The 27,638-nt window shown below is 38.9% G+C and overlaps 2 protein-coding genes and 1 pseudogene across 9 annotated transcripts in view; 2 read left to right on the plus strand and 1 right to left on the minus strand.

Annotated features, from left to right (window-relative positions):
- LOC309643963 (RNA/RNP complex-1-interacting phosphatase-like) overlaps positions 1–27,638 on the plus strand; it is a 162,886-nt gene that overhangs the window by 17,969 nt on the left and 117,279 nt on the right. The window lies entirely within an intron of this gene.
- Positions 7–19,507, plus strand: DUSP11 (dual specificity phosphatase 11). 5 transcript variants are annotated; one of them, XM_082427168.1, is made up of 9 exons: positions 10–241; positions 1,644–1,719; positions 2,684–2,815; positions 6,115–6,238; positions 9,562–9,622; positions 16,045–16,091; positions 16,709–16,784; positions 17,013–17,195; positions 19,030–19,507. In XM_082427168.1, exons 1-9 carry the CDS (start codon positions 141–143, stop codon positions 19,223–19,225), a joined length of 996 nt encoding a protein of 331 aa, XP_082283294.1. In that variant the 5' UTR covers positions 10–140; the 3' UTR covers positions 19,226–19,507. The 5 variants fall into 5 exon arrangements, with proteins under 5 accessions (XP_082283297.1, XP_082283294.1, XP_082283295.1 ...); XM_082427169.1 differs by having other exon boundaries at positions 17,138–17,195; XM_082427167.1 differs by having other exon boundaries at positions 13–241; positions 17,007–17,195.
- Positions 11,099–27,479, minus strand: LOC309643975 (RING finger protein 11-like; annotated as a pseudogene). Its single transcript, XR_014268617.1, has 3 exons — positions 27,252–27,479; positions 12,788–13,124; positions 11,099–12,569 (listed from the first exon to the last, which is right to left on the minus strand). The product of XR_014268617.1 is annotated as an RING finger protein 11-like (transcript).

Below are 27,638 nucleotides of genomic sequence, written 5' to 3' on the forward strand. Positions count from 1 at the left end.
GTGCGCAGTAGAAGGAGGTCCGCGATCTGCGTGGGCTGGTGTCTAGGCGCCTGTGGTTCGGGGCCTTGTGCTGGCACCGGGGCGCCGTGTTGGCGACTTTGGCACTCTTGGCGTTGGGTGGGCGGCATCTTGGGGGTCACATGAGCCAGTGGCATCATGCCCACGGGCGCTGGGGTCAGGGTCGCGGCTTTTCCGGACGTTCGTCGGCCAAGAGGAAGGGCGGAAACCACATCCCGGAAAGGTAATAGGCCTTGGCCCCTGGGAGTTGCCGGTGGAGCTCAGAGCCCCTGGGCCTGGGCTTCGTCTCTTGTGCTGTCTCCTGTCATTGTTCCCCCGCGCGCTGGCCCGTCCGCGCTGTGCCAGGGGGTATTGGTCGTCTCGCGGCTCAGTTCACAGTAGCTGAAAGGGACAGTGTGTGATGTTCTGATTTCTCCCCATCGTTTTCAAAGGGAGGCTCTGGCCATTGCTCCTCGGGTAAAATGCAGAGGGACTGCTTTTTAACATGGGACTGTCAGTGTTGGGGACACTCCTTAATTACCAGAATGGAATCCCCTTCAGTTCCTCAAGCTGTGTTGTTTTGGCACAGAAAATGTAATAGGCACTGGAACTAAGTTGGAGTGAAAAAACGCACCGGTCCCGCCGAATTTTCCATCGAAACAGTTGATTTGTGTTGTCTCTAGGAATTCTAAAGGGCGTACTGTTGCTTCCTAACCGGTGTCATTTGAGAGATCTACCTCTGTACGTTCAAATGATTAATTTTGAGACTTTGCTTATATGTGCAGTAAACCCTTTAATTCCCTAAGACCTTCCTTTCCTCCATCTCATACCCCATTAAGCCCGCTTCAGTTTATCTCCTGAATTTCTTTGGAATCTGTCAGCTCTTCCTCAACATCCTAATACTGAACTTGCCTGTCTGTTGTGATTAGGTCCTAACAAGTGTCAATATATCTTGTTTCCTTCCAATCCATTCTTCACACAAGAAACCTTCAAAGCAAGTTGGAACATTGCTCATAAACATCGCTCACAAACATTGTTTTGAGAATAGAAAACGCACTGTTGGCCTTTAACAGTCTGCGTGCTCTAGAATCCTCTCTGCTTCTCTAGCCCCATCTTGTGCCACTTTTGCCCTCACTTTCTATGCTTCAGATACACTGAATTAACCTTAGTTCTCACTCATCTGACAGAAGTCAGTTGAGATATTATTTTTCACTGTGATTCCTAGCATTAAGGAATTTGATTATCAGGTTTTGTATGAGGATTAAAACTAAACTGGGAATTGGAAGAATTGAATTTCAACTGTTTCAGTCAACACACATGTATTAATGATACCTAAGTATTGAACACCGGGCTAGGTTTCATGAGGGATACAGAAGTTCTGGCCATCTCTGGTTTTGGATATCCCTTATTTGTTGAGACCTTTGCGTTGTTTGGTTGCCTTTTGTCTGTTTTCCAGATGGGAAAACAGGAACAAGGGAAGTATAGGTTATTACTAGGTGGGGTTGAACAAGTGGAGCAGCAAACTGCAAAGCAGAAAGAAGACGGACGTACTATAGAGGGATATGATTTCCATTTTCAAGGCGCCTGCATCCTATGCAGGGAGACAGCCTAACATAAAATGTGCCTAACAAAAAATATATTAATAGGTGGAAAGACTATCTCCCAGTTGGACAGCGGATGCCTGGGACTCGTTTCATTGCTTTCAAAGTTCCTTTAAAAAAGGTAAGCAAAAGTTAATACTGTATTCTTCCAGAAATCTGAATTCACCATATAGAGCCCTGGCTCTCAACCCCGTCGTACTCCATTTTCCCTTTTTAATACGTCCTTTACTATCCAGAAATGGAATTCACAGATAAATACAACCTACTTTTGTACTTAATTTTAAAAAAAAAACAATGTAATGCCCTAACTATAAATAAAAAATAAAGTAATTTAAAAGAAAGTAATATGTGTTTCAATATGTAAATGTGTGGGGATGACTATACTAGAAATAAAGAAATAGTCAGTTACTTGTACCATGAATGCAATAAACTATGAACTTTGATTGATAAGGATGTGTCAGTGTTGGTTCATGAATTCTCACAAATGAAGCACACTGGTGTGGCATGTTGATAGTGGGGAAGGCTGTGTGGGATGAAGGAGAGAGGGTATAAGTGGGAACTGTGTACTTTTTGCTCAGTTTTGCTGTGAATCTAAAACTGCTCTAAAACTAGTCTACTAATTTAAAAAAAAAGTGTGTCGCTGGCACTTGAATAACCAAACAGATCAATGGAACAGAGTACATAAATAAGCCAAATACATAAAAGAATATTTAGCAGTGAAAGGCATCCTTCATATATGTAGATATTCAAGAAGTATTTATTTATGTGTCTATTTACAGGCACTCTGCTTGGAGCTGGCAATACAGTGGTAGGCAAAATTGATGTGGTCCCTGCCTTCTGGGAGTTTACAGTCTGGTTAGGAGACCAACATGAAATAAACAAACATAGAAATAAATATATAGAAGTGAGCTTGTTTTCTTCCGTCTAATCTCTCTGGAAGAAAGGATTGGAATATCGCTTGTAAATTCCAGAGGAGGAAACGTTCCTTTGAATCTCATATGTTAGCATCACAGGGTTTGAATAAATGGATAATATAAAAAAGGATTTTAAACACATGTTCTTTCTTGTTTTATTCTTTCTGACAGAGTTTTGAAAAGAATCTTGCTCCAGAAGAATGTTTTTCCCCCTTGGATCTTTTTAACAAAATCCAAGAACAGAATGAAGAACTTGGGCTGATTATTGACTTAACATATACTCGCCGCTATTATAAGCCAGAGGTAAATGGAACCCGTAATTGAAAATGACCTTCTTTCTGATACTGTAATAATTCATAGTAATTCAGTAGTTATCATCTTATGCTAAGGTGAATCCTGGCCTTCTTTCATGGGTTCAAAAAGGGAAGCTAGTGGTTTCCTTAAATACACATTTCTAATTGCTGTTTCAAAATGAGATTAAAGATATGAATTGAACTATAGTATTTGGCAGTAGGCTCTAGATATGCTTAAGAAATTCTGTAAGCTTCCACGTTCTATATTTTGAAAATGAAGTAAACTTTTAGTAAGAATAGTAGTAGCCTAAAAGGAAAGAAAGGTATGTCCATTATGTCTTTAGCACTTATTTTAAGCAGTTGCCTGAGCATGTTTAAGCATCACGGTAAAAGACAATTGTTCTCTAAGTTTTATGCTTTCTTTGCCTAATACCTTCTGATATAATACAGAAACCCATATATTCTCTTGGCCCATGTAGGACATACCAGTGCAAAAGAATTATCCTTCTTCTGACCTGTTCCATGGCCTTGGGAGACAGTAACACCTAATGTTTGTTAATATTTGTATAGCAGTTTGCCATTTAGAAAGTTCTTTCATATCCATTGACTTAATCTTCACAACAGTCCTTTGCTGTTGAAGTGGAAGTAGTACTGATATCTCCTACTGAGTGCTTATTCTGCACTAAGCTCAGAGGATAGACAACTATAATTACTAATTTTACAGACGATGAAACTGACTCTCGGAAAAGGAAGAATTGAAATTTCAACTCAGTTATTCCTCTTTTTTTCTATTGTGGTAAAATATACATAAATAATATTTATTTTAACCATTTATAAATATGCAGTTCAGTGGCATTAAATACAGTCACAGTGTTGTGTAACCATCACCACTGTGTATAACCAAAACTTTTTCATCATCCTCAACAGAAACTCTGTAACCATCAAACAGTAACAACCCCATTTTCCCTCCCACCAGCCCTTAGTAACCTCTATTCTATTTTCTGTCTCTGAATTTGCCTATTCTAGGTACCTCGTGTAAGTGGAATCTATAATATTTGTCCTTCTATGTCTGGCTTATTTCACTAAACATAGTGTTTTCAAGGTTCATCCATGTTATAGCATGTAACAAAATGCCATTCCTTTTTTGGCTTAATAAATCCCACTGTGTGTATATACCATATTTTGTTATTCATCGGTTGATTGACACTTGGGTTGTTTCCACCTTGTAGCTATTGTGAATCATGCTGCTATGATCATTGGTGTACAAATATTTGTTCAAATCCCTGCTTTCAGTTCTTTTAGATGTGCAGTGTAGGTAGTAGCAGAGTTGTTGGATCATATGGTAGCTCTACGTTTAACCTTTGAGAAACTGCCAAACTGTTTTCTACAGTGTCGTCTTGTTTTTAAAGAATTATCACAAATTTTAAACATATACAAAAGTATACAAAATACTGTGAGTGTTCCTTGTATACCCATGAACTCATCAAGCTTTAATATTTACCAACTGATGGCTGTCATGTTTTATCTATACCCCCACCTGTTTCACCCTATTCCATATTATCTTGAAGCAGCGCCAAAACAACATGTAATTACACCTATACATTTTTGGTATGTATATTTAAAATATAGGACTTTTATTCCTTAATATCATTTTTTAATATTAAATACCCAGTGAGTGCTCAAATTTGCAGTTGTCTCCTAAATGTCATAAAAAATTGCTTTTAAGAATTTTGAGGGCTTCCCTGGTGGGGCAGTGGTTGAGAATCTGCCTGCCAATGCAGGGGACACGGGTTCGAGCCCTGGTCTGGGAAGATCCCACATGCCGCGGAGCGACTAAGCCCGTGAGCCACAATTGCTGAGCCTGCGCATCTGGAGCCTGTGCTCTGCAACAGGAGAGGCCACGATAGTGAGAGGCCCGCGCACCGCGATGAAGAGTGGCCCCCACTTGCCGCAACTAGAGAAAGCCCTCACACAGAAACAAAGACCCAACACAGCCATAAATAAATAAATAAATAAATAAATAAATAAATAAATAAAATTTAAAAAAAAAAAAGAATTTTGAATTAGATCCAAATAAGGTCCACCCTTTGCCATTGATTGTTAGGTCTCTGAAGTCTTATTATAGGTTCTCCCTCCATGTCTCTCTCGCTTTTTTTTTCCTCCTTGAAATTTATTTTTAAAGAAACCAGGTAATTTGTCCCATCTAGATTTTGATGATTACATTCCATGTGTTGTTAACATATTCTTCAATCCTTTTATTTCCTCTAAATTGGTAGTTGATCAGAATGAAGCTTGCATGTTTTGTTTTGGCAAGACAGTTACCTAGGTGATGATGTATTCTTCCATGGAGACATATAATTGTCTCTTTCTGTGATATTAGCAGTCACTGATGATTCATACCTACATCCATTAATGCAGTTGAGGCTTCAAAAAATGGTGAATTCTGTTGTTCTTTTTTCACTTATTAGCTGGGTATATTTCTATCAGGAGAAGATTCCCGTCATCAACTATTTGGTTGCCCAGTTGTAGAGGCATGATCCTCTTCTTTTATTTAACAGTTTTCAAAATAATGAGTTGATTCACAAATATCCTCCAGTGGTGACCAATTTTTTAAAATTTATTTATTCATATCACCGTGGACTCCGTTACAGTTATTATTCTAACTGAGGCCCTATCTTTGGCCAGTTGGAGCTTCTCAGTGACTCCTGACTCCTTTTGACATGACATCAGTTGTTTCTAGACTTTTTCAGTGGTCAGAGCTAGGAAATATGTGTGTTTGTTTTTAATATAAAATATGTCATAGGTTCATACTGCTACTTTCCATTTAAATTCAGAACTACAGAACTTTCACTTATCCTTTTCTGTCTTCTATTGATAGTCTACTTTCTCCCACCCCAAGAATACCAGTTCTCAACAATGCCTGAAATTTGCTCTGTTTCCTAATTCGAATCCAAGTTCTTCTGACTCTATTCTACTATTCTACTTAAATTACGGGTGCTTTATGGCCCTTGAAATGTCAGATAGAACATAAATGTAGGTAGAACTGTTTATATCATTTTGAGTTACATGTGCATTCATTTACATGGATTTGCTTTTCCTTTTGCATGCCTAGTAACTGTCCATTCTGCAGTTTTAATGAAAATCAAGTGATACTGGTTAAAGCAGCTTTGGAAAAAATGGCTCTTATCAGAATGACTGACATACTAAGTTTAATGTACTCTCTTGGTTTATATTCTGCCTTCTCTAATTAATTTTTTATTATTTCCCTACAAATGAAATAATACATATTTTCATGGTTTTGCCTTATAGGACTTACCAGAAACTATTCGTTATTTAAAAATTTGTACAATTGGGCATCAGGTGCCAGATGATGACACTATTTTTAAATTCCAATGTGCTGTTAATGGGTTTTTGAAAGAAAATAAAGATAATGGTGAGTTGTTTTTCTTTTTTTTTTTTCCTTTCCCTGAAGTTTGGTATGCATTTTGAGTGGGGTTGGGGATTTTTAACATTTTTAATAGCTCTGACATTAGGTCTGTTGTGTTTGATAAGATTAAGGTGGAAATGTCAGATGGTGCTAATAGAGTATGGTGTTTTTCCTGTTTATGGTCACAAACAATTTAGTTTAGTTTGGAAAGTGATTTTTGTGAGAAATATGAACTGAACTAGCTTACTTATCTCTTTAAAAATTTGAATGGAAAATACATAAAAAAATAAAAATGTTCTTTTGTCCTATTTATTGGTTGAGGGGTGGAAGAAAAGGTTAAGACTCTCAGGTTCTTAGCGTATATAAAAGAGAAAACAAAAAGCAAAGATTCGGAGTGAGACAGATCCCTAGAAGCCAAACAAAACAGAGTGGAACAGAAGAGTGGCTTCCTCATCATATGTGTTTAAGATATTTTTGCTGCTTTTGTACTTTGGGTGCAAGTGAGGAAGAACACTACCACCTCTTCTTCTTATCTTCAGACAGGAAGAACTTGAAAGGCTGGTGTTTTCTTGTTTCCGCTTTCAGATCTGCTCTGTTGATAGTAGGTCTTAATAGCGTCTGAATTTTAAGGATCCACTTGCCTTTTTCTAGCATCTAACTATCAGAAGGAACATGGTATTTGCCATGTTTTAAGACTGAGGAATCTTTTGTCTTTGGAACGCCACTGCCCCACATGAGAAAGTGTTCATTTTGTCCTCTTTCTAAATTTAGCCTGAGGAGTGTGCACTTTATTAAATAAATCTAACAGATAGTAAATATTCCGTGTATCTATAAAATGATGCACATCTATACATAAAACAGGGAGTAGGGGAGAAGGAATAGAGATGGAGGTGGGAAGATAGGGGATAGGAGGTGAGAGAGAGAGGGAGAGACTGGAATTTCAAGGTAAATTTTCATTCTATAACCTGGTTGCTTAATGCAGGTATTAGCTCTTAAATATCTTAAGCCCTATTCACAGATCTTCCCTGTACTTTAGCTTTAAAACTTGAGAGGCTTGGCTTGCCTGTGATAACCAAGGTGTCTACAAAGGAGGCAAATTATCTGATTTGTGGAAACTGTAGTCACAGAAATGCTACCTCTTAAGATGTTAGGGTGCAGCTGCCGGCCTCCTCACTTCCTCCAGGCTCCTTTGTGTGTGTTCTGTCTGTTCTGCGTGGGCTAGAAGATCCTTACAAGTGCATGAGAACACGTTTGTAAACCTTGTTTGTTCACATGTTATACCAAGTGTAGTCCATTGCATATGCTGACTCCTCTGTGGGTCTTCTGCATGCAGTGGGCTAACTTCACCATGCTCTCTGCCGTTGCAGTCTCAGGACCTTAGTTATGATCCATTGGTGGCTTCCTCTGCTATAAGCCCCTCCCACAGGTGCCAGGCTCACTGATAATGAGGAGGAGACTATACTATCCACTCCCTAGAATTGGTAGAGACTCAGAAAATAAATTGTTTTAGTAAACACCGAGAGGCTTATAGGTTTGTTGTTAGGGCACGGGGATACAGAGATGACTAGAAGTCTTTGTTCAGTAGCAACTTACAGTTATCTAGGAGGATAAACATGTAGTGACTATAAGTGGGTTAATTATAATAAAAGAATCAAGTGCAGCAGGAATATAGAGGAGAAATTGAGGAAGGCCTGACTGAGGAGACAGCATTTGAGCTGGGCTTGGGGGAAGAGGATTTTGCCGGAATGAGGAAAGGACAGCCCAGGTATTGGGAACAGGTACAAAAGGCACAGGGCTTGAACTTGTGCTCTGGAGGGGCAGCCTCTGGTGTGACTAGAGGGTAGTGTGAAAGGGCAAAGAATTCATACATTCATTTTCAGCAAATATTTGTATAACACCTTCTAAGTTGAAGGCACTGTTCTAGGAAGTAGGAACAGAATAAAGTTCTTGCCCTTACGTACTTTACATTCTAGTGGGGGAGAGAGATAAAGAAACAAGTACATATATGGAGTGTCAAGTGGTGGTAAATGCTTTGGACAATAACAAAACAAGATGAAGAGGTGAGGGAATGTGGTAGGTGATCAGGGAAGTCCCCTCTATTAAGATTTCGATTGAGCAGAGCCTTGAAGTGAGAAACAAGCCATTGGATATCTGGAAGAGTGGAGATGGGGTGGGAGGGTGTGTTCTGAAGCAGAAGGAATAGTAGGTGCAAAGTCCCTGAGGCACGACTGTGCTTGGCATGTTTGAGGAATAGTAAGGAGACCAGTGTGGCTGGACAGGGGAAAGTGAGTGAGGGCAGGGCAGTAGAGAATGGGATAGGGAGGCTCGCAGGGGAAAGGAGGGAGGTGGATGATGTAGGTCCTTGTAAGTCATAGTTTGAACTTCTAATTCAGTTGGAGAGACAGACTGATATTTGTTTATAAAGAGTTCTCAATGCTATGCTGAAAACTTGGGCTTTATTCTGTGCTAAGTGAAGATTTTTAAGCAACAGAGCAATCCAGCCAAGTTTATATTTTAGAGAGATAACATCTTCCATGTGGAGGATCAGTTGAAATAGAAGAGATTGTTAGAATTGTAGGGCGGTAGTAATCCAGGCAGGAGATGACGAATGCCAGACACCACCTAGTCACAGACATACCTTTTGCAGAGATCAGCTACATGTTGTTTTTTATTTACTTTCTCATATAATTTTTTTTAAGTGCTGGACCACGAAATACTGTGGCATAGTTGGAAAAATCTGAGACTCGATTCTAGTCTTTTTTTCTGTTTGCCTGCTGTGCAGCTTGGGCTTACGTCTTAAGCCTTACTTTTTCATTGTGAAATAAGAACAGTGCTACTTAACCCGAGAACTCCACAGGCACATAGACCCGTGGTGTGTGAGGAGCAGTGAAGGAGAGAAGGAATGGAAGTGCTTTGGGGGACCCCAAGAGCCCTTCAGAAACCGCTTGTTCTTTTTAATATTGAGCATTAAAAGTGAAGGCATTCCATTTGTTTCACTCAAAAACAAATTCTATTCTTCTGATGGCCTGTTTTTTTTTCCACTCCCTTTTTCTATAGTCAGATCAGTTCCTGATGGGCATTCTCCAGTCCACACTATTGCATCTGATTGGAGGCTATGCAAAATTTCCCAGAGACAATGAATTTTGACTTTATAGTAGTTCATTCTTTATAGTACGTTCCTGCAAAAACACTCTTTTCTTCAGAGTTTTTCCTTTTCAGGATAATGGTAGTGTTGTGGTAACTAATAAACGCTACTCTTCAGAAAATTGTATAACTTGTTTTTAGTGTATCTACTTCACTTACTTAATTCCATATTCCCTGTTTTATAGACAGACTTATTGGTGTCCACTGTACCCATGGTTTAAACAGGACTGGCTACCTCATCTGCAGGTGAGTTGCCAACCCCAAGAGGCAGAGCATGTTTAAATTGTTCTGTTTACAATAGTAATGTAAGCTAATGTAAGCTGAATGCAAAAAATGCAGTCAGAGAAATGTATGAAGTGGAAAGCAATTTTGCCCCCTACTCAGATGTTACCACCAGTAATAATTTAGCACATATTTTTTCAGACGTAAAAAATGCAGATATAAGCATATACAGTGGTCCCTTGGTATCTGCAGGGGGATTGGTTTTAGGATTCCCCATGGATCCGAAAATCCTCGGATGCTCAAGTCCCGTATGTAAAATGGTGTAGTACAGTCGGGCTTCCATATCTGCAGGTTATGGAACCGTTGGATATACAGAACTGACTGTACATGTGATTTAATGGTATAGTGTTTTAGACATTCTGGTTTATAATTTAATATATGGAGGACATCTTCCTCTGACAATATTTGGAGACCTCATTCTTATTTATTTATTTATTATTCTTTTTTTCCTCCAAATTTGCTTTATGTAGTTGGATATAAATTAATGAACCAAAACTTAAGCAAGATACATGTAACAATGTAATAGAACCTGATACTCTAATTCTTTCAGTTTTTCTCAAACTCATCATGGAGCTCGAAGAAAATTAACCAACATGGTTACTACTACAGTTGAGTGTCAAATCTTTAAGTGCTTATGACATACTAAATACTTGTATAATGCACTTATGAAGAACCCTTCAAGAGACTTGTGTATGTAGAAAAAAGTGTTAAGAGTCAAATATTCAACTCAATATAAAATAATAAGAAACACTTCTGATTTGTTAGGTTGAGATTGCTTCTCCTTTTACTAATGAATGATTTTTTTAGCTGTAATATCACTGAGCTGAACAAATATGTCACCTTGGAGTACATAAGGAAAAATAAACACATGCTAAATGGGTAAAACATTACAACTACACCTTTACTAGACCATCTCTACTTCTAACACTTCAGAAGCTTAGAGATTCAGAGTGTTCTTACATTAATTGCAAGAAAAATATAAAGGAGAAATTCCTTCTTTTTTGAGATCACAGCTGTGAAGTCGTGATTATACAAATTCTGCATTTGTGTGCAAAACATGAAACACATTTCTCTTAGTTCTCCCTGCTTAGAATTGTCAGTCAACTAGCAGGACTTTCCTTCCAAGAAACAGAGACTGAGATGTGTTTTATATAACTTCAATAACCTCAGCACTACAATAAGAAGACATGCAGTATCCTTTTGCTGTGGTTCAAGACAACAGGGAAGGAGGTCACAGGAAAGAATAAATCAAAATTGTTACAACTGAGAAACTTTTCTCAGTTTAACCATGGTGCCACTTTCATTTTTACATAAGCATGGTGGCATAATTCAAGCTCGATAAATCAGAATTCTTAATATTTAATATTTAAAATTTACCTTGACTTTTAATTATCACCATGTTAACAACCAAAATAATTCGATGAAACTCATAAGAAAGGGTAATGTTAAACCCCACTTTACTAGAGTTAGTTTCTGGACACATTAGCTCATTTTTTTTATAGAAGAGGGACAGTGAATCTCAGTTTGCTTACAAGCTAGGAGATCACTTTGAATTCTGCATTTCTTAACTGCAAACAGATATAGCACTTGTAACAGGTTATAACTGGTTTTCAACTGGTTTTCAAGCACAGAGCCAGCCCCAACAGTAATAGTACACTATTTAAAAAGACCTAAGGCAATGAATTCCATTTCCAGTGGAAAAAAAGAATCATATGGTCTTGGACAAACAAATCTGATGGTTTACTTAACAGTCACTTAGTAGTTCTTCCTTGCTTATAGAACTTTATGACTTTTTTGAGGAGTGAAGCATTCAGCTTTAGTGGATAAATCCTTGTTAGGCTAAGACAATCATTATCATATCCCTCTTTGCCATGAATTGACTTATGAATGGTCATATCAATCTGTTTTGGCAAATGAGTAATTAGGGGAAGGCTGTTATTGTGCTTATGAGAATGATATTTTTCTCTGAAAAAAGATAAATATGCATTAGGAAAATGACCATTTGGGCTCTTTTTCTGCTTCCTCCTTGATTTGTGAGAATATGATACTTGGTTTTACAGCAGCCATCTTGTGACCCTGAGATGATCATATGCCAATAATGACAAATGGTAGATTAGAAAGAACCAGCAAAGACAGAAAACAGCAACATCAATAGTAACAACAATCACAGCAAAAGAACAATGGGACCTTAACTTGTAGAGTTCCTATAAAGTAAAAAATAAATGCTCTATGTTTATTCTAAAAAGTAAAGAACTATGCAAACCAGCTTAAAACTCCTTTTTTTGTGCCAGTGTTCTAAAATGTAGCTTTTAATAAAACCTTGACCCAAATGCCAGCAACTTCAGAAAAGAATTTGGGTAGGGGGAAGAAGAAAGTTATCTCACTTAGGAAAAACAACCACTATCTTTATCCTAATCTTCGACACACAATTTAAACGTATATAGCTGCTGTAACACTTTACACAATTCCTATGTAGTAGAGCAATAATAAGATCTAAATACAATTATATTTTTAAACACTGAGTGAAGGCTTTACATAAAAATACCATCCTACTTTTACCCCTAAATTTCTAAAATATCACGTGCTTTTCCCCAACATCTGCAGCCGTTCAGGAATCTTTAGGAAAGTTTCATGCATGATCTTAATTCCTAATCCCTGGCTCTTTGGGCTCAATGAGAAAAGATCAAAACCACCAAAAATGATGGTTCACTTGAAGTCAGGTGAGAGACACTGGCTCAGTTAGTCTCGTAGGACAAAAGCAGTGCTGCATCAATTGTCTCCATGCAGGAGGGGCACGTGAAGGATCTCATCAACCAGTCATCTGTACAGCCCAGATGATCTGCATACACAGCAGAAATCAAATTGGGTTCTCATAAACAAAGTCCATCATACAGATCACACACTCCCGGATCTTTTTTTTTAATATTTGTTTTATTTTATTTATTCATTTATTTATTTGGTTGTGCCGGGTCTTAGTTGCAGCCAGTGGGCTCCTTCATTGTGGCATGCAAACTCTTAGTTGCGGCATGCATGTGGGATCTAGTTCGCTGACCAGGGAACGAACCCGGGCCCCCTGCATTGGGAGTGCGGAGTCTTTAGCCACTGCACCAGCAGGGAAGTCCCCCGGATCCTTTTTTCTGATCCATTTCTTCCAGGGTCATAAACTCCTTCAGGCTGATGCTGTATGAGGCCTATTCTTTGAGCTATCCTAATCTGCTCCTCTCAGCTGAGGTGCTAGGCGAGTCTGGCTAGGTGTTGGATGAGAGACCAAAACTGGAACTTGATCCAGATATGGCAGCAGCAGCTCCTGATCCAGCTCCATGCCCTTGCCAAAGCTAGCCCAGTCGGACTGAGACTTGTGAGGCAGGGAGATGTCATCCGAAGTGGGGGACTTAAGGCAGTTCCCCATCTTCCGGGGCTTGAGTGTGTGATCTGTGTGCTGCTTTGACAGTCTTCCAACCTCATTCTTTTTAAAAAAAAATTAATTAAGGTTTATTTATTTTTGAATTTTTTAAATTTATTTATTTTTTATACAGCAGGTTCTTATTAGTTATCTATTTTATACATATTAGTGTATATATGTCAATCCCAATCTCCCAATTCATCTCACGACCACTGACCCCCGCCCTGCCCCGCTTTCCCCCCTTGATGTCCATACGTTTGTTCTCTACATCTGTGTCTCTATTTCTGCCTTGCAAACCGGTTCTTCTGTACCACTTTTCTAGATTCCACATATATGCATTAATATACAATATTTGTTTTTCTCTTTCTGACTTATTTCACTCTGTATGACAGTTTCTAGGTCCATCCACGTCTCTACAAATGACCCAAGTTCGTTCTTTTTTATTGCTGAGTAATATTCCATTGTATATACGTACCACATCTTCTTTGTCCATTCATCTGTCGATGGGCATTTAGGTTGCTTCCATGACCTAGCTATTGTGAATAGTGCTGCAGTGAACATTGGGGTGCATATGTCTTTTTGAATTATGGTTTTCTCTGGGTATATGGCCAGTAGTGGGATTGCTGGGTCATATGGTAATTCTAGTTTTAGTTTTTAAGGAACCTGCATACTGTTCTCCATAGTGGCTGTATCAGTTTACATTCCCACCAGCAGTGCAAGAGGGTTCCCTTTCCTCACACCCTCTCCAGCATTTGTTGTTTGTAGATTTTCTGATGATGCCCATTCTAACCGGTGTGAGGTGATACCTCATTGTAGTTTTGATTTGCATTTCTTTAATAATTAGTGATACTGAGTAGCTTTTCATGTGCTTCTTGGCCATCTGTATGTCTTCTTTGGAGAAATGTCTATATAGGTCTTCTGCCCATTTTTTTTTTTTAATTTACCATTTTTTAAAAAAATTATTAGCGCCTTTAATTATTATTTATTTATTTATTTTTTGGGCTGTGTTGGGTCTTCGTTTCTGTGCGAGGGCTTCCTCTAGCTGCGGCAAGCGGGGCCATTCCTCATCGCGGTGCGCGGGCCTCTCACTATCGTGGCCTCTCTTGTTGCGGAGCACAGGCTCCAGACGTGCAGGCTCAGTAGTTGTGGCTTACGGGCCTAGTTGCTCCGTGGCATGTGGGATCTTCCCAGACCAGGGCTCGAACCCATGTCCCCTGCATTAGCAGGCAGACTCTCAACCACTGCGCCACCAGGGAAGCCCTTCTGCCCATTTTTTGATTGGGTTGTTTGTTTTTTTTAATAGTGAGCTGCATGACCTATTTATATATTTTGGAGATTAATCCTTTGTCTGTTGATTCTTTTGCAAATATTTTCTCCCATTCTGAGGGTTGTGTTTTCGTCTTGCTTATAGTTTCCTTTGCTGTGCAAAAGCATTTAAGTTTCATTAGGTCCCGTTTGTTTGTTTGTTTTTTTAAGGCTGCATTGTTCCTTCGCTTACTGATGAACATATAAAAGTCAGAAGTTTTTGATATTATAAAACGTCAAAGTAATGAACATTCCTGTGTGAACATCTTTGAATATATATGCTTTGTCTCAGTTAACTTCACTCAGAATGGGACTTCTGCATCAAGGAGTTTATGCCCTTATGCTTTTTGTGGGTGTTGCTACACTGTACCAATGTATGGTTGTTCATGCAGGAAATACTTATTGAGCATCTGTCATGTTTAAGCACTGTGCTGGGTGCTAGCAAAAAGACTTGAGAAATTTTGTGAGTGAGGAGACTTGACCTGCCCTTTGTGAATTCTAGCAGTCCAGAGAGGGAATAGATATTCAAGAATCACACTCTGCATGTAGAACTACAACTCTGACAAGTGCCAAGGAGAGGGACATGGTACCATGAGAGCATATTTTAGGGAGGATTTGATCTCATCATGGAGATTAGAGAAGGTTTATTTAGGGATGTTTCAGCTGATATCTGAAGGATGAGTAGGTATTAACCCGATAGGGACGTTGGGGAGAGATTTCTGAGCATAAGGAATAGCAAAAGACCCTGTAAGAGGAAAGCATATGCTGTGTTGGAGGAACTGGCCAGGAAGGTGGGGCCGTTGGGGGAGCATGTCATTATAATGGAGCTGCAAGTGTGGGTAGGAGCTCGATCGTGCAGGCTTATGTTTAAGGTTTCAGACTTGAAGAGTAATAGAAAACCATTGAACTTTTTTTGTTGAAGGTGAGTGTGTGGAACATACCCAATTGCATTCTCAACCTATCGTTTTGCTACCGAGTGGAGAATACACTGCAGGGAGAAAGAGTGGAAGCGAGGAAACAAGTTAGGAGCCTTGTGTAGAAATTGGGCATAATGGTGGCTTGGACCAGGGTATGGTGGTCATTTTAGTGGAAAGATGTGGACAGATTCTGGAGGTATGTAGACAGTATCATTGTCAGCACTGGTGGTGGGTTGAGGATGAGGGTGAGGGAGAAATAGCTGTCAGTGATGGTGATTCCTAAATTTCTGGCTCCTATGGTTGGTTAGATAGGGTTTTTTAGATATGATGTTAATATTTGTCCTAATTTGTCTTTTGTTATTTGTTGGTTCTTGATGAATACTCTATCATATTAAGTCTCCTGTTTTTAGTGTACAAAGCATTTTGACCGAAACTGACCGTTGTATGTTATCAGATAACTTTTTAACATCTGCCAGTTTGGTCCTGTATTTTATTCTCTTTCATTTATTAATTAAATTGTTGTATTAATGTAAATAATTATATTAATAGATTTTCTAAAGTTGCGTTATCCTTGCATCGTTGGAATAAAGCCTTTCTGTAGTCATGGATATATCATTCTTTAATAATTATTGATTAGATGTGCTGATATTTTCTTAGGATTTTTATATCTATATTTGTAAAGGGAAATTGGACCTTTTTTGCAAAAACTTGATTTTCTTTTCTTTTTATTTACAAATGACTCGAATTTTGTTGTTTTGTAGATATTTGATTGATGTAGAAGGCATGTGGCCAGATGATGCAATTGAATGTAAGTATAAGGGTTGTCACTACTTTTCCCTTTTTATAAAATTTGAAGCTAGAAGTGTAGGGGAATTTCTCAAATTTTGGAAAAAGAGAAAAGTTTGTAATTCATTTGTTCTGACATAAGATAACCTTTTACCAAAAGTTTATAAAGGTATGTATCTGGAAATAGCGAGATATAACAGCCTGAATAATTAGTCAGTGGATTTCAGCATTTTTTTTTTCTTTTTTAAAGTTATTTAATTAATTAAGTTATTTTTGGCTGCGTTGGGTCTTCGTTGCTGTGCGGGCTTTCTCTAGTTGCGGTGAGCAGGGGCTACTCTTTGTTGCGGTATGCGGGCCTCTCATTGCGGTGGCTTCTCGTTGCGGAGCACAGGCTCTAGGCATGCAGGCTTCAGTAGTTGTGGCACGTGGGCTTCAGTAGTTGTGGCGCATGGGCTTAGTTGCTCTGCGGCATGTGGGATCTTCCTGGACCAGGGCTCGAACCCCTGTCCCCTGCATTGGCAGGCGGATTGTTAACCACTGTGCCACCAGGGAAGTCCCTGGATTTCAGCTTTGATCTGCTTTCTCTGGGAAAGATTTGCTTTCTGTACAGTTATTTCTAACAGTTCATCCGCTCCTCAGTATTCAATAGGAGCCGTGGACATTGCTTAGAAAGACAAAACTACATTGAAGACCTTCGGAATGGTCCCATCAGAAAGTAAGTTGCATTTTATATGTGATATTTGTGGTTAGGAAGATCTATTTTTATATCATTTAAGTTGCACATATCCCTTCTTCATGTAGCTTGTTTACTTGCTCGAGGAAACCTAAACAGATAGGAATGGGGGGAGGATGGAATTGTTATTTTCACGGGCCAAAATATAGTCACTAAATTGGCTACTGAATTTGCAGACCAGTAATATTTTGTGGAAACATTCTGTTTGAGGAATCGGGATTCCAGTGTATCCAGAACAAGTGGTTTTGAAGACTCAGTGCATATGATGGAAACAGTTCACACAGCTAATAAGTCTGTTAACCAAGGACCTAAGTATAACCTACATCCAACCCCAGGTTACCCAACATCTCGGCGTTTCCATACCCAGACCCAAGATTTTCAGCAATCAGAAAGGTATCTCTGCTTTCCCTTTTTCTAGAATTGAAATAGAAATTAATACTATATATTAGTGCAAACACATTATAATGTGAAGAATTGGTGTTTTCTTGCTGATCAGTGTCAACCAGGAGGTATTGTTTGTTCCATATTTTGCATTTAGGGCTGGAAAATCAAGTATAGGAGGGGGAATAGGTGATTTTTCAGAGGCAGTTGGGAAGAGGAATTAGGAATTTTCATTGATTCTTAAACTTAGTTTAAGCCAATAATTTGATGTGAGTGTCAGAAAGGATCTTACATTCTTAGGCTGCATTAATAGTGGTATAGTTTTCAGAATAAAGAAGGTTGCTTTATTTAAAGAGTAAATACAAATTATAGGGAAAATGGTAAAATTCCAGTACAGAAACTTGCAAAGGGGTTGAACACATAAATCACAAACATACTTTTACTCGGGAAACAGGAAAAACCTCAGTACAATTAAAACAACAACAGTTTTTGCTGTTTTGCTATTAATTTAGCAAGTTTTTGACAAGGTAGTCCAGTGTATTGATTGTCAGGCTGGACCTGGGTTTGCATCCTGGCTCTGCTGTTCACCCTGTATGTGATGTTGAGTAAGATCTCTAAATTTCTATTTTCTTATCAGTTAGATGGAAATTTTAACAATATTATAAATAAAATTTTAATAACATATACCTTGGGATTGTTGTTGATTATTACATGAGTTAATAAAGTACTTTAGCACATTGTAAACTTTCAGTTTTCAAAAAAATGTTTTGGCATTTTTAGCAGATGTAAACATTTCAAAAAGGTGTTGCTTGTGTTGCCAGGGGCACTGAAAAATGGTATAGCCCTTTTGAAACATAACTGTAATAGCCATAAAAATGTTCATACCTGGTAATTCCACCATGAGGTTACAGAAGTACTTAAAAATATGGAAAAATGTACATGCATTTAATCATTCAGCACATTTCTCAAACTCCCTACTATGTATCAGACTCTGGACTAGGTGCTTAGGATACAGTTGTATATGTTCTGGGATGTTAATCCCAGCATTATTTACAGTAGTGGAAAAATTGGTAGCAGCTTGCATTTCTAACGATGAAGAATAGCTAAGTAAATTATTATATCCATACTATGATATTTTATAAAGCCATTGAAAGTGATAGCTTACTTATGATAAGTGAAAATAATAGGTTATGATTCAGCAGTCAAAAAAAGATGCTAGGGGGAAAAAGACCAAAAGTAAATATTAACCAGTTTACTTAGATTAAGTGGGATTGAGGGGTTTTGGGGGGTGTTTACTTTTCTCAGATTTCCAAATTTTCTTTTGTTTGATTATATTAGATTTACTGATGTTGCTTTTGAAACAATTTAATTTTCCAAATTTGCTGCATGTGCCATGGTTAGAATTTCTACATTTTATAATTAATTCATATATGTATTTACTTATAAAGTGAAAGTAAGTTCCTGGTTTTCAAAAATAAATAGCTTATTCTGTTTCATGTCAACCCTGCCACACTTGGAGAGAATGTATCTGATTAGAATAGTATGGGCATTTATCTCTATAGGGAAAGGTGGAAAGGCTTCTGGGAACCTACAGTGTGCCAAGGCATTGTGGTGGGTAATTGAAGTATATCATCTTAATTTACCTTCAAAACAATCCATGAAGATAGAAGGTATTATTAGCTCTATTTTATAAAGAACTACGAAATCCAAAGATTAAGCAATTTTATCTGCTAAAATCACACAGGTAGAAAACAGTAGAACCAGAGTATCTATGTATAATTTTATAAAGCTTATTATATATATTTATTAAAACTAATAATGGTGTATTACTTTTGTTTTGTTTAAGAAAATTTTCACAGAATCAGAACATTTACCAGAGAGGCCGTATTCCTCCTCCTGGTCCCCACGGAGAGGACTGTTTACAAAGGAGGTACTCTTGGAATGTAAAGCCAAATGCCAGTCAAGCAGTGCAGAACAGAAGGTGGTATCCTGGCAGTTACTACAGACTACCCTATCCGACCTATTATAGATGGACCAAGTGACACAAGCCTACCCTGGAAATCTATCTGGAGACAGAACAGGACTGAAGACAGCCAGAATGACTTTTTATAACATCAGGTCAAATGAGGTTTATAATCTATTTTAGTGCTCCCTTATGTGTTCGAGCTTAAGTAAAAATTATATTGATACTTAGCTCCGCTGATAAATTTGCAGTATTTACAACAGTGAAGGGAATAATCTGTCATTCCAGTCTTAAATTTTTTTAAAGGAGGATGATATTTTAGAACTGATAAAAAGTAATAAAGAACATCCCTTGTAAATTATTTTTAAAAATTCTATCTTCCTTTTCTGGTGTATTTCCTTCTGACTAGACTTGTAATGTTTGTGTGTGTGTGCAGAAAATTTTTAGTGTTTTTGTCATGTTCTGTTATTACCCAATCATCAGGGTATCTTCCCCCGCCCCCCCAAACTGTTCAAGATTTCTATTAAAATCTACCTAGGAGATAATCTCTTTAGAACCTAATCACTATTTGTAATTAGTTGTAGTATTTTTGTGATTAGACATTTCTTTCTTTCTTTTGGCAGTCTACTGTTGGATTTGACCAACTTCCTTTCACTGAATTGTCAGATACGCCATCTAACACTAGATAAACTGTTAGGGATTGATTGTCAATTGAGCAGGAGAGACCAATTGATAAACGTAAATGCTAAATGCTGGGTAATTTACCTGACAGGGTAATTGTTATCAACTGGGTGGAGCTACTCAGAAAACTTGAAAACTCTTATAGACTATAAATGTTGCTTGATGAACAGAATAGGGTACGACATTTAAAGCCTGGAATATCTGGGGAGACTTGCGTGGCTCCTTGTGTTGTTGCTTCCTTGTCGAACGTAACCTGCTGTAGTCTTTCTCCACTTGCCTCTCACAGTGGAATCGTGCCTTGACCTTGACTTTTTCTAAGTTGCCCCTTCTGCTAGTTTACCTCTGGAACACACAGCTGGATCATGTGGGAGGTGTTAATTATTTTTAGTTGCAGAGGAAGCCAGAAACCTTTGTTTGCTCAAGAAAGGGTCTAACTGTCATGACATCATAAGCCTTGGTAAATATTTGATGAATACTTGGGCAAATTGGCTTCATTTTTTAAGTCTCTGATTTTGAAGCGTTGTATCATGGAAAGTCTGATACTGCATATGATAGTTGTTTTCTCTGTTCTGTGTTATAAATGAACATCATGTGGAACCTGACCCTAAGGAAGTGCTCTAACTCAGCTACTCCCTGGTCTGTGTCTGATGAGCTCAGTCAGGTTGCTACCTTTCATCTAGGTGGTGGCTCAGAAAGTTTTTTTCTGCCCGCCACATTTAACAGAGATAACAAGAGTTCTTCTTGCCAGAAGGCTGCACTGTGGAATTGTTCCTTCGCATACATCGTGAACTCTCCCTTGGAAAGATACCGGTGCAGCAAGACAACTGGTGAGGCAAAAAAAGAACCACCCAGGGACAGGCATGGGAGTCCAGCTAATCTAATAGTTTTAAGGAATTCCTTGGCAAGCAGTTTCTGAGGAGGACATTGCCAGCAGAAGTGTCATCTTAAGCACTGCCACCTTTGAAAACCTTCTTTGATCATGTTGTCCTCTTTGTCCCCATCCCATTTCATTTATCAACAGCTTATTAAAAACCAGTCTCCTTTTGCTATCTCGTGTCTCATTTATTCTTCAACACACTGTGTTTCCGGCTTCTGCTCACATCACACCACTGAAAGTCCTCTGGCTAAAGGGACGAGCAACCTTTTTTAAAGGTCTTTAGTGGTCTGTTTAAGCTTTTAAATTTTTTATTTTTATTAAAAAAACACAGGTAAGTATTGGGTTGGCCAAAAAGTTCGTTTGGGTTTTTCTGCAGGATGTTACGGAAAACCCAAACAAACTTTTTGGCCAACCCAATAGTTTAAAATTCAAATAGTTCTACCGAGATTTCCATGAAAAAGAGTAGTCTTCCCATCAGCACCCCTGCCCTATCCCCTGATTGTCACTCCCCAAGGGTAATCACTTTAAGTATTTTTGCATTATTTTCTACCCAAAGGCAACCACTTTAAGTATTTTAGCATTATTTTCTAATATTTGCCTCCATATTTAAATAATAGGCTTATATTACCACATCTTGATTTTTCAGTTTCTGATACTATCTATTGACTTCCTACTGTGGAAGATGAGAATTTAGCTCTTTCACATCATCTGTCCACATACACACTTCTGTTCCCCTCATCTTTTCAGGATAGTTATTTCCCAACTTTTGGTTAAATCAATATTCTAAGTTTATGTTATTTGCTAGGTAAGTATCATTCACCTCTGAACCATCATATATGAGTATGTCTCCATTCTTACACCATTTTGTCCCCTTCATTTTTGTTTGTGTCTTTTCCTATGAACCTATCACTAATTCGTCCTCCAAATCTCTAACACCACTGTAACATTTCTCAGTGTGGATAGAGTAAACACATCAGATTCTTTTTTGTTTGAAATCTTTCCTGGATTGATTGGACTTGTTCTTGACCTGTTCTAGGTTGGGCAGTGTTTTTAGTTTGCCAGGGCTGCCATTAAAAAGTACCACAGACTGGGTGGCTTAAACAACAGATGTTTATTTTCTCACAGTACTGGAGGCCAGAAGTCCAAGATCAAGGTGCTGGCAGGGCTGGTTTCTTCTGAGGCCTCTCTCCTTGACTTGTAAATGGCCATCTTCTCCCTTGGTCTTCACATGGTCTTCCCTCTGTGTCTACGTCCAGATTTCCTTTTCTTATAAGGATATTAGTCATATTGGATTAGTGCCCACCCTAATGACCTCATTTAAACTTACCTCTTTAAAGACGCCATCTCCAAGTACAGTCACATTCTGAAGTCCAGGTGGTTAGGACAACTTCAACATACGACTTTTGCAGGAGCACAGCTCAACACATGACAGGCACGTTGGTTGTTCTCTACACCTGGGGCATAGCTCTTGCCCTGAGATTTCTCTTTGCCTTCACCCTGGTCCTTTCTTGTGCCCCTCTTCTGTTTCCTGGATCCACAGCTGCTGTGTTCATGGTTTACTTCCCTGTTTGGTGGAGCATATCCTTCCATGGTTTCCCAAGCATTTAATGGGATGTAAATTTTTTGAGGCTTTTGCATGTCTGAAACGGGTTTATTTTATTCTTCCACTGCATTGATAGTTTGATAGACTGTACAGTTGTAGGTAAGCACTTTAAAATGCATTTATTCATTGTTTTCCATAGTTCATTGTTGCTGTTTGAAGCCTTGTGCTATTCTGATTCCAGAACTTTTATTTGTGACCTGTAATTTTTCTTTCTGCAAGCTTTAGTATCTTTGTTTCAGGTGTCCTGAAAGTTCATGATATGACTTAGTGTGGGTATTTTTTAAATTCATAATGCTAGATACTAAGTGAGGTCTTCCAGTCTGGCAGGCTATATGCATCAGTTCTGGGAAATTTTCTTTTCACTTTATCTTCTCTATTTTCTTTTTGGGGAACTTCTATCAGTTGACTATTGGATTTTCTGAAATGTACCTCTAAGTTAATTATATTTTTTCTTTTATTTTCCATTTTTAATCTTTCCTTTCTTCTTTTTTTTAAATCACAAGAATTTTCTCAGCTTTATTTCCACCCTTCTGTTGATTGTTTAGGTTTTCTGCTACATATTATATACATATTTTTTCTGCTATATGTTTTTTTTTAAATACATTTATTTATTTATTTTTGGCTGCATTGGGTCTTTGTTGCTGCACGCAGGCTTTCTCTAGTTGCGGGGAGCGGGGGCTCCTCTTCGTTGCGGTGCATGGGCTTCTCATTGTGGTGGCTTCTTCTGTTGCCGAGCACGGGCTCTAGGGCACGCGGGCTTCAGTAGTTGCGGTGCGTGGGCTCAGTAGTGGTGCACGGGCTTAGTTGCTCCGCGGCATGTGGGATCTTCCCGGACCAGAGCTCAAACCCATGTCTCCTGCATTGGCAGGTGGATTCTTAACCACAGCGCCACCAGGGAAGCCCCCTGCTATATGTTTTTAATCTCCAAGAGCTACTAGCTCTTCTTTTCTGAATGGTTTTTTTCCCAGGCACTTCATTCTTTTATTTTTTTAAATGAATGCATTATCTTTTCTCTCTCTAAAGTTATCAATTTTTAAGTTTCTTCTGTTCCCTGTGTCAGCTGTTTTTGTTTTTTGTTTTTTCCTGTTTGTTGATGCCTTTCTCTCCTGTTAGATGTGATCTTGAAATATCTGGTGATCTTTGCCTGTCATTTAGTACTTAAGATTGAGGCACTCAGAGCTGATGGAAGTGTATGGTAGACTTGTAATAAGGTGGTCAGTCACCTTGACTTTTTTGTTTAGCTTCCCCTTGCTGCACACGATTAGGTTTTATTTTTCTCCATTCTGAGAGTTAATATCTTTGAAATTTTTATTGCTCTCTCTCTCTCTTTCTCTCTCTGTCTACCATTCATCATCCCTCCCATTCTCTTGTGAGTTCTTAATCTTTAGGAGTCTTATCTTCTTGGTAGGGTTTGAGTAAAGAGTAGAGATATAGGCATGAGTTCAATCTAGCCAGTGTAATGAGACTTTGCCAATTAAATTGGTTTTGGGTTTAACCTCAGTCTGGTAAGCTTGATTTTTATGCATCATGTACCAAGAGTGTAGGCCATTCAGTGCCCTAAGTCATGATTTGGACCCACAAAATCAACTACAAACACTCCTGCTATGGAGGTAGGCCCTATCTAGATCCTGCCTGAACCACCTTTCTAATGTAATTCTAACAACTGCCCCAGAATTATGTCCTAAAACAAGCTCGTTAATGTTATTCCCGTCTTGGAAATCCTTAATGGCTTACGGCCTTCAGAATCCATTTCCAACTCCTTGTCAGGGCCCTGTGTGATCTGACTCCCAGCTGACTTTTCAAAGCCTCTGCTGTGTTCCACTCCATTCTTCAGTGTGCCAGCCGTTTCTTGACCACAACATTATACATGTTTATGCCATGGTATCTTTGTCTTTCAGGTTGTTCCCTTGGCTATAATGGCTCTCCTATAGCCTCTGTGAACAAATCATTCTTGAAGCCCCCTCTCCTCAGTAAAGCCTTCTCTCCCAACCCTACCCCCCTACTGAATTACTCCTTTTTTCTACAAGGTACCTTGTATCACTATTTAGCATTTATTTCATTTATATCTCCTGTTATGTGAAACATAGGTTCTAAGAATGGTCTCAGATTCCCTCAACCTCCTCCTCCTCCCTGAAGGTGCCATCTGCCACCTGGACCACACTCCCTTGTTTTGCCTTTGCCAGCAAACCTAATTAGCACTCTCTAAGCTGACTAGAGCCCAAGTTAAACTCTGGGCCTCCATACCAAGCCCTCTCCATTCTCAGCCATCCCTCCATGTTAGAGTTGGAGGAAATGCTACATATCAGGCCACAACTCGCAATGAGAAGCACACACACTGCAACAAAAAGTAGCACCTGCTCGCCACAACTAGAGAAAGCCTGTGTGCAGCAATGAAGACCCAATGCATCTAAAAATAAATAAATAAATAAAATTTAAAAATAATAAAATTCATAAATTATTTGTTAATAAATCTGGCAGTCATAGCTGTTAATTTTTCAACCACGCATATGAGACCAAGAAGTACCAGAGCTCTTCCACTGACTTGACATTGAGATCCTACAAATGTTTATACCTTTTAGGAATACAGAGATGTCAAGTAACAGTTTATCAAGCAGTACAGGTTTTGGGGCTTCCCTGGTGGTGCAGTGGTTGAGAGTCTGCCTGCCAATGCAGGGGACATGGGTTCGAGCCCTGGTCTGGGAGGATCCCACATGCCGCGGAGCAGCTAGGCCCGTGAGCCACAATTACTGAGCCTGTGCGTCTGGAGCCTGTGCTCCGCAATAAGACAGGCTGCGATAGTGAGAGGCCCACGCACCGCGATGAAGAGTGACCCCCACTTGCCGCAACTGGAGAAAGCCCTCACACAGAAACGAAGACCCAACACAGCCAAAAGTTAAAAAATAAATAAATAAAAAAAAAGAAGTACAGGTTTCATTTGGGGGGTTATTTTCACATGACACATGAATGGTTCCAGTTGTTCACATTCTTACCAGTACTTATATTGTCAGTTTTTTTATTTCTTTGAGCTGTTCTAATACAGATGTAGTGTTGTCTCATGATTTTTAAAACAGCTTTAGAGATATAATTGACATATGATACACTGTACAACTGTTAAAGTGAACAGGTTTATAAATTTGACATGTATACATCCATGAGACCATTACCACAATTAAGATAGAACACATCTATTGATATTACCCCAAAGTTTCCTAGTGCCCCTTTGTAATTCGCCTTTTCCACCCCAGGCCCCCTACCCGAGCCACCGGTGATTTGCTTTGTCACTATAAATTAGTTTTATATAAATGGAGTCATACAGTATACACTATTTTTATGTCTGGCTTTTTTCTTTCAGCGTGACTATTTTGAGATTTATCCATGTTATTTTATGTAGCAATAGTTGATTTCCTTTTTACTGCCAAGTTGTATTCCATTGTATGGATATACAGTTTGTCCATACACCTGATGAACATTTGGGTTGTTCCCAGCTTTTGGTGGTCACAGACAAGTCACTGAACTGGGACAACTTTTTTTTTCTATGTCTATTTTTTAATTGACTTTACTGAGGCATAATTTTATAAAATGTACTCTTTAAAAGTACATAATTTGACGAATTTTGACAAATTCATACTCCCTTTTAACTAACACCACATCAAGATATAGAACATTGGCTTCACTGCAAAGGTTCCCTTGGGGGTTCTTTTCAGTCAGTGTCTCCCACTGCCCATTCCTAACAACCACTAATTTGCTTTCAGTCACTCTAGAATAAATTTTCAATTCCTATAGTTTTATAGAAATGGAATCATACAGTAACATAATTTTAGTTTCTTGCTTTTTTGCTGAGCATGTTTTTAGATTCATCCATGTTGCAAGTATGTTCATTCCTTTTATTACAGGATAGTATTTCATGATGTCAATTTACCACAATTTGTTTATCCATTGATGTGTTGTTGGGCATTGGGTTGTTTCCAGTTTGGGGCTATTATGAGTCAAGTTGCTATGAACATTCACGTTCAAGCCTGTGTGTGGACACGTTTTCACTTCTGGGTAAATGCCAAGGAGTGAAACTGCTGGGTATGGTAAGAATACATTTAATTTTTTAAGAAACTGCCAACCTCTTTTCCAAAGTGGTTATACTATTTTATACTCAGACTAGCAACGTGTGAGGGTTCCAGTTCTGCATGTATGACAACACTTGGTATTTAAAAATTGTAAGGTCTTTTAAATTTTAGTCATCTTACGGGTATGTAGTAGTATCTCATTATGTTTTTAATTTGTATTTCCCTGATGACTAATGATGTTGAGCATTTTTTCAAGTTTTTATTGGCCTTTCATATATCTTTTGTGAAGTGTGTTAAAAAATGTCTCCTATTCTTAATTAGGTTGTCTCATAATTTTTGAGTTGGAGTTCTTTACATAATCTGGATACCAGTTTTCTGTCAGAACAATTTTTTTTTTCATATATATTCCCACTGTGCTCAAGCCACAAGGTTCTTTGCTCTTTCTTAAATAGGCTAAGGCCATATCTGTCTCAGCCTTTGAACACCCTTTGTTGCCTGGAATGCTGCTCTTCAAATACACACAGAACTTGCTTCCAGACCTCCTCCAGTCACTGTTCAAATGGCCCTTTTTGGAGAGATCTTTCTTAACCATCCTATTTAAAATAGTAATACCCACGGCCTGACATTACCCCGTTTACTCTGGGTTTTTCTCCATAGCATATATCCACCCTATTTGTTATTTACCTGTCTTTTTGTTTAAAGAAAAGTATTGACCAACATGAGCCCCAAGCATAAAAAACATGGAAAATAATTCTCTACAGCCTGTTCAGTGGATTACCTCCTCTTTTGGAGGCTGATACACTTAAGGATGACAAGTCAAATTTGTGAGCCTGCTGGATGAAGAGGTTGATTCCATTAACGTACTGTCACCTCTCTCTGAAAATACCTCAGGTAGGTCGCCGACTGCGTTCGGCTCCAGGAGATCCTTCTCCAGTGAGCATACCCAGAACAAGAAGCAAACTGAATCCCGCCTGCCTCGAAAAAGAACTGTTGAATCTCGAGCAGCGGAGACGTACGTAGAGCTCATTGGAGCCAATACTTTGCACGGGAAGAAACTGAGGACGTCTCGTCCAAGGCCAAGGTGCTTAAGGACCGGGAGAAGACCCACACCCATCCCTCAGCTTCCGGCCCCGCCCGAGGAGTCTCCCCTCCTCCCTCGCCGGAAGTGGCGGACGGAGCTCCGGCTCTCCTTCGCGTCCGCTGATGCGATTCAAGCCGGGGAAGAAGGGTGTGCTGGGAGGGCGGAGAAGGGGCGCAGCTGAGGTTGATCTTC

This window comes from Balaenoptera physalus, assembly GCF_965194825.1.
Source record: "Balaenoptera physalus genome assembly, chromosome: 15".
NCBI lineage: Eukaryota > Metazoa > Chordata > Mammalia > Artiodactyla > Balaenopteridae > Balaenoptera > Balaenoptera physalus.

What these genes read in the sequence shown, in the direction of transcription:
- DUSP11 (XM_082427167.1), top strand. Translation starts at nt 141, where the DNA reads ATGAGCCAGTGGCATCATGCCCACGGGCGCTGGGGTCAGGGTCGCGGC. An exon ending in ACTGGCTACCTCATCTGCAG is followed by an intron (nt 9,623 to 16,044) that starts GTGAGTTGCCAA and finishes GTTGTTTTGTAG; the next exon opens with ATATTTGATTGATGTAGAAG. An exon ending in GATTTTCAGCAATCAGAAAG is followed by an intron (nt 17,196 to 19,029) that starts GTATCTCTGCTT and finishes GTTTTGTTTAAG; the next exon opens with AAAATTTTCACAGAATCAGA.